The sequence below is a fragment of the Osmia bicornis genome, unplaced genomic scaffold (assembly GCF_907164935.1).
Source record: "Osmia bicornis bicornis unplaced genomic scaffold, iOsmBic2.1, whole genome shotgun sequence".
In the NCBI taxonomy this organism is placed as follows: Eukaryota; Metazoa; Arthropoda; class Insecta; order Hymenoptera; family Megachilidae; genus Osmia; species Osmia bicornis.
In genome coordinates, this window is record NW_025791362.1 from 64,662 (window position 1) to 71,804 (window position 7,143).

The window sequence follows — 7,143 nt, forward strand, 5'->3', positions numbered from 1 at the left end:
CGCCAAACCAACATGGTTTCCGTAAAGGGCATTTTACCTTAGACGCCATGGGTGAGATTAATAGACTCGGAAACAAAGCTAGAGAGGATGGGTATCACTGCTTGCTGATCATGTTGGATGTCAAGAATGCATTCAACACGGTCAGATGGGACAGCATTATCAAGCAAATGGTAAAGAGGAGATTTCCTACAACCCTCATCAAAATGACCAGAAGCTACCTGGATGATCGATGGATCATATATGAAGACGCAGACGAACATTCGCGTTTCCAGGTATTTGGGGGGGTACCTCAAGGCTCAGTTATCGGTCCCTTACTCTGGAATCTAGTATACGACGAGCTGCTGCGGATGTACACTAGGAAAAATGTTTTTGTTATTGGATATGCCGACGATATAGGAATAGTGGTCATCACGAAATATACGGCTCCTTATAATGCGAGCCGAGCAGACCATTAGAAATATGACCGAGTGGTACGTATCAGAGGGCCTCTCTTTGGCCCACCAGAAAACTGAGGCCATTATGCTAACAGCAAGAAAGATCCCTAAACCGTTAACCTTCAAGTGCGGAGACAGCGATATTACGGTCCAGGAGAAGCAAGATATCTCGGACTGATCCTGGGAAATAGTCGTGGGTTTAAAAACCACATTACAAACGTTTGTAATAGAGCACTGAATTACGCCAGTGCACTATCGTTACTGATGCCTAATGCGTACAGTGCTGGAAACCTCCCACGGAGATTATACTACAGGGTCGTGGAGGCAGTGATCATGTACGCAGCACCAATCTGGGGGACGAGCCTGGTGTTTAAAGGCAACGTAGACCTAATAAACGGAATGCAACGCACGGCATTACTTAGGGTGGCAAGAGCCTACTGCACCACCTCGGCAGACGCGCTGTGTGTAATCACGGGCCACATACCACTTGACTTGCTAGTGGGTGAGAGGATGAGGCTTTTCGAGAAAAGAAGTAAAAACCCGAACAAAGCCCTGAATGACAGAGACAAAGAAGAGGAAAGAAAGAACACCATGGCAAGGTGGCAGGAGCATTGGGGCTCCTCAATGAAGGGACGTTGGACATACAGGTTGATCCCAAACATAGGTGAATGGTACAACTGGGGCCCAGGACTGCTGGATTACCATCTCACCCAAGCCCTTATAGGACATGGGTGTTTCGGCATGTACCTAAAAAAGTTTAAAAAACAGGAAAGTGCAGACTGCTGGTTTTGCCCGGGGATAACGGACGACCCAGAACATACCATTTTTTAGTGCGACCGGTGGGCAGCGGAAAGGCTGCAACTAAACATACAATTAAAAGAAGATCTTAGCATCAAAAATTTCATTGAAACGATTAAAAACACAGACTATAGGGGACTTGTCATCCAATACATCAGCAAAGTGATTAATGGGAAAATAATCATGAAAGATATGTTCTGAAAACCTTTAATCAGAGCAAAAAACAGAAGAGGAAAAATAAATAACCGATCCGGAGGTAATAGGTGTTGAAGTAAGTAAACAATAGATTGTAATTAGGACTAAGTCTCTTGTCAAAGACAACGGCCTGATATGGTGATCCCGCCCTGAAGATATGCTTATTGCGGTTCCGGGGTAAGGGTGCAATAACACACCACAGGCATCTGTATGGAGAAACCGAGGTAGGGTTTTTAGTGGGTACACAAGTTACCAACTTGGAGTCCCACACTACCGAACGTACACCTGTCCGGTGTGGCGTAACGCATTTTCCCTCCTCGTTAAAAAAAAAAAAAAAAAAAGTGTACTGATGGGCGGTAAGGTGATACCCCGATGTGGCGCGTCTCCAGGTGGCGGAAGGGGACCGCTCGCCATGCACTTTTCGGAGTGCATGGAGGGTAGGAGTGAAATAAAATAGCTCCCGCGGACCAAACACCAAGGGAAGGAAAACCTATCAAAACCTCCCCTGTGACTGTGGGATAGAATACAGACACGGTAACCCCTGCCTGTCGTACAAGGCGACTAAAAGGGGGCGCTTGCTGCTGTCGAAGTAGCCTCGCAGATGACTCGGGGCGATGCCGGTGGGATCTACGGATCCTGGCAGGGCCTCCCTTGCCGGTAAGGCCTGGGTCGGAGAGGCGAAAAGGTGGCTGCAGCGTCGTTGAGTTCTCCAGGGGCCAGGCTGCGTGGCGGTCTGGTGCGGGTAGCGAACCCGGAGTGCCCAAGCAATTACACCGTAACCCAGTGGTCACGTCTCGCTGGAACGGGGGGGCTTGCCTTCATTGGCCGGCCTGCGAGGATGACATCCTCTATAAAAAATCCCTAGCCCCAAGCTGCGGTACGCGGTGATGAGGGCGCCCCTGGAGTCCAGCGCCAGGGGTGGCTGATGGGTGCACCAGTCCCTAGTGGCCAACCCCGGGGTACCTGGCGACCCCCTGGGTGTATTATCCTTGCCCGAGTAAGGCGGCTCTGCCCAGGTGGACCTCTAGACCGACCCAGAATGGATAATTTGTGACACAACCAACAAAGAAACAGGACGGGATGATACGGCAACGAAAACTGCAACGGATACGGACAAGGCAATGAACATGTAGGATGTACGGGTGCTGCTTGGCATCCAGGGGCCAACAGGATTTGTTGCGCCTCGACCCCAGAGGGCAAGAGAGGAGGGAGGGGTTCCTCTACATCGGGGAGGAGAACCCCAGCTCGGGTGCACAGCGAAGACGATTCGGACGAGTCGGAACTTCCGTTGCTTCGCTTGATCGCCCCGTGAGGAAGAGGGGAAGGCCACCGACCACCACTCTGGCGCGGGCCAAAGAAGAGTTCCTGGAGGCTAAGAGGCGGGTGGCGGATTTGGAGGATGATGAGAGAGTGCTCGACCGCTCTCTCCCTCCACCCGCCCCAAGCAAGGGCAGCATCCTGCTGCCAGACCAGGAACAGCTGCAGATGGAGCTTCGGTATGAGCCATTAACAGCACTGGCGGCACAGGCACTGGAGCTTACTGCTGATGTGGAGAGGGTTGCCTCCGTTTCGAAGGGCCTGAAGGAGACTTTCCAGAGGTCCCTCCGGCTGGCTGCCAGGCGCATTAGGGCCATCAATATTGAGATGGCCAAGAGAACGACGCCGGGCAGCGGAGCGGAGAAGATAGCGGAGCTGAGGCGTCAGCTCCGCCAACGGGATGAGCAGCTCGCCAAACAACGCGAGCAGCTGCTCACACTAGGCAAAGAGCTGGCGGAGGTCCGAGCTCGCTTGGGGGCTGTCGAGGCCCCCATCTTTGTCGCTCCCGCCCGTGCCGAGAAGATGATCAGGCCGGCCTCCCCCTCGAGGTTCAAGGAGGGGTCAAAAAGAGGAGGCCTGATCAGGAGGTGGCCATGCCCGAGCCAGCGGCTGACCCCTCCTGGTTGGAGATGGCCCCGCCTACCACCATCGCGGCTAAAAAGGTCGCCCCCATTCCTCCGAAGGGGGCGCCCAAGATTCGCCGGGTGGAGACGGTGGACCCTGAGGCAAGGGACATCCGGGTGTGTCTTGCTGCCTTAATGCAGCAGGTCTCCTCCCTTAGGGCAGAGTTTGTGGCGTCCCGAGAGGGCGGGGTGGCCCCGGTCCACGAGTCGCAGGGGCATAATGCTGCGGGGGCAAGGGCCGCCCCCAAGACCAAGCCTGCTGTGGGGGCCAAGGCTGCTCCCAAGCCGAAACCCTCTGGGGGGAAGAAGGTCACGCCGCTACCGAGGGAGGAGGCGAAGATGGAGTCGTCCCTGGAGGCGAGGATCCGAAGCATTCAAGAGGAGAACCGCCTTGCAGCCCAGGGGGAAACTTGGGCCACGATCGTGGGCCGCAAGGCCAAAAGGACCCAAAAGAAGGAGGAGGTGGCCGGGGTCCCAATGATGCAGCAGCAGGGAGCTAAGGCTACCCCCAAGAGGACTGCTGTCCCTGTCCCAGCCCCGGCCAATAGTGGCAAGAAGAGGGTTGCCAGGCAGCCAAAAACAGCGGCCGTCACCTTGACTCTGGCCCCGGAGGCCAAGGCTACGTACGCCGAGGTGATGGCAACCGCCCGCGAAAAGGTCGATCTCAAGACAATCGGGATCACTGAGATTCGGCCCGGCGGGCGGTCACTGGCGGCCTGGTACTCGAAATACCGGGCGAACAGCGCACAGAGAGAGCGGCTGCGCTAGCCGGCCGCCTTCAAGAGATGTTCAGGGGCACCGAGGTCCGGGTGTCTCGCCCCATGAAAATGGGCGAGATGAGGCTCTCTGGCCTGGATGACTCGGTGTCCTCGGAGGAGATTGCGGCGGCTTTGGCCGCTGTGGGGGGTTGTGTTAAGGTTCGTGAATGAAAAAGCCACAGCGATTGAAAAATGTAGTTTAATTGAACAAAAGGAACTGATACAAAAATTGATAGACGACCGCTTGCTTGGAACACGCACACAAGGAGAGTGTGCGAGATCATACGCGATCGGCTTACGCAGCTCGATCATGCGCACATACGTTTGCCATCGCGTCTCGTGGCACCGCCAAATTCAAACAAAAAAATTTACATTCCTTTCTTTTGTATGTACATATTATCTTAACACTCTCCCTAAAGGATTTAAATTTTCCTTTCCCCTTTTTGGATTGCATCTGATTTGCACGTTAGCCCGAGTCGCTTTCTAAGAAATTCAAACCTTTCTTTGTTTAATGGTTTGTTAGTATGTCTGCTAATTGTTTTTCTGTGCAGATATATTCTACATCAATCGTGCCCTTCTGATACAGGTCACGGACAAAATGAAATTTCACGTCTATGTGTTTACTGCGTTGATGAAATTCGGGGTTTTTAACCAACTTCATCGCGCTTTGATTATCAATAAACAGTACATTTCTATCAACTTTAAAATCTAAATTGCTTAGTAACCCGGTTATCCAAACGTTATCTTTCGCTGCTGCGGCAGCGCTGACGTACTCGGCTTCGGTTGTTGAGAGCGCTACACAATGCTGTTTCTTACTTTGCCAGCTTATTGCTGCACCCGCAAGCATACACAAAACGCCGCTCGTCGATTTGCGTGACTCGTTGTCACCGGCGAAGTCTGCATCGGAAAAAATTTCGAACTTACTATTGGCACCGTACAGTAGTCCGTAATCGCATGTCCCCTTAACGTATCGGATTATTCGTTTTACTAGATTCCAGTGGGCTATCGTTGGGTTTTCAAGTGCTCTGGATGCAACGTTCACGGCGAACGCTATATCCGGTCTGCTCACAATTTGAAGGAACATCAAACCTCCGACCGCTTCACGATACGGTACATTTTCATCGACCCTTCCAAAGTCATTCGCATTCCACCCACTTTCTATTGGGGTTTTTGCAGTTTTTGCCTGAGACAGTTGAAATTTGTCGATTATTCTCTGCGCATAGCTTTGCTGATTTACAAAATATAACTATCTCGCGTTTTCGTGATTTCCATACCGACAAATTTCTTTACACTCATGAATACGTTCGTTTTGAATCTTTCGCGCAACTTGTTTACAAAGGTGTTAATTTCTTGCGCACACGATCCTGCGATTAAACCATCATCGACCCACAATGCTAGCATTAAAATATTTCCATCTTTCATGCGAGAGTACAGACAAGGATCCGACGAGCTCTCCCTCAAACCACAACTTAGTAAAAAATTGGCAAAATGTTCTCCCCAGCACCTTGGTGCTTGTTTGAGGCCGTATAGGCTTTTTTGCAGCTTACACACTCGGTTGGACCCGTCGTCGAACCCTTCGGGCTGTCGCATGAAGATCTCTTCGCTTATGTTTCCGTACAAGAATGCCGTTTTTACATCGAATTGGCGCAGAATTAGATTTCTGAGTGCTGTCAGACTTAACATAATCCTAAGCGTATCGTACCTAACTACTCGGCTGAACGTTTCTTTAAAGTCGATCCCTTCACGTTGTGAACACCCTTTTATTACTAGTCGCGCTTTGTATATTTTCTCATCATTGTCGACATTTTCCTTCAACCTGAATACCCATCTATTATTTAAAACTTTTGGCTTCATGGCTTCAACCCAACATCGCGAGTCTTTTGAGTTTGCTGCTTCTACGTAATTGCGCAGAACTACCTCTACAAAGTGCGACACCGGACTTCCGAAAAATTCCGTTCTTTTAATTTTTGTTCTGTCCCGTAGTTCTCTCGAGATTTCGTCTTCGTCTTTTTTATCATTCTTCTCTTCGTTTTCCGTTTCTGTTTCGTTCGCGAATTTGTTTTTGCCAATGACCGTTTCATCCTCAATGTCTAGGTAGCACGACGAGAGTTTTTCTTCCTTAAATATTACATCGCGACTTACAATTACTTCGTGTTTTTCCGGTACATATATTCTATAACCTTTTAGATCCTCCTTGTATCCAACAAAAAAACCTCGCGTGGACTTCTTGTCTAGTTTACGTCTCTTTTCTTTGGGTATGTGAATAAAGCATTCCGTGCCAAATACGTTAAAATGCTTCACAGACGCGCTCTTATCGAACCACAAATCATAAGGCGTCCTGTTTGCAACTTTCGTGGGACCACTTCTATTTAAAACATGTACCGCGAAATTTATCGCCTCTGCCCACAGTGTCTTTGGTAAGTTGCCTTGTGCGTACAGAACTGACCTTGCGGTTTCAACAATGATTCGATTTTCTCTTTCAGCAACGCCGTTCTGTTTTGGCGTATACGGAATCGTCACGGCATGCTTTATTCCTTTTTCGCGTAAAAAGTCGGTGACTTCTTTATTTATGTATTCTCTCTCTCCATCCGTAATCAACTCTTTAATATCTCTACCGAATTGGTTTTTTATTTCGTTACAGTAACTTTTGATTTTTTCTATGACTTCCGACTTTTGACGCATATAATAGACTACGCGAAAACCGGTGTACTCATCCTTAAACACTACATAATATCTATTTTACCTAGTGAATCTACTTCCATGGGACCACAGACGTCCGAGTACACTCTTTCTCTTGGCGCGCTGGCTCTATCCTCTCTTTCTCCGAAAGCAGACCGATGATGCTTTCCCATAGCACAGGCATCGCAAAATTCTTTATCGACCGCTACGTTAATTCCGAGATTTTTAGAAATGTTTTTACGTGACGCTTATTTTGATGCGCTAGCCGCTCATGCCATAATTGCAGTGAGTCTACTTTATCTACCGCGTGCGCGAATTGAGGGAGCAAGACACGAATAT

General features: G+C 49.7%; 1 protein-coding gene across 1 annotated transcript; it reads left to right on the plus strand.

The window, feature by feature from the left end:
* Window positions 1–459: 459 nt before the first annotated feature.
* LOC123989069 lies at window positions 460–1,265 on the plus strand. The gene is made up of 2 exons (XM_046289779.1): window positions 460–593; window positions 665–1,265. Exons 1-2 carry the CDS (start codon window positions 460–462, stop codon window positions 1,263–1,265), a joined length of 735 nt encoding a protein of 244 aa, XP_046145735.1.
* The last annotated feature ends 5,878 nt before the right edge of the window (window positions 1,266–7,143 follow it).

Coding starts and splice junctions, on each gene's coding strand:
- LOC123989069 (XM_046289779.1), top strand. CDS start 460: ATGACCGAGTGGTACGTATCAGAGGGCCTCTCTTTGGCCCACCAGAAA. Junction 594..664: donor GATATTACGGTCCAGGAGAA/GCAAGATATCTC, acceptor CGTTTGTAATAG/AGCACTGAATTACGCCAGTG.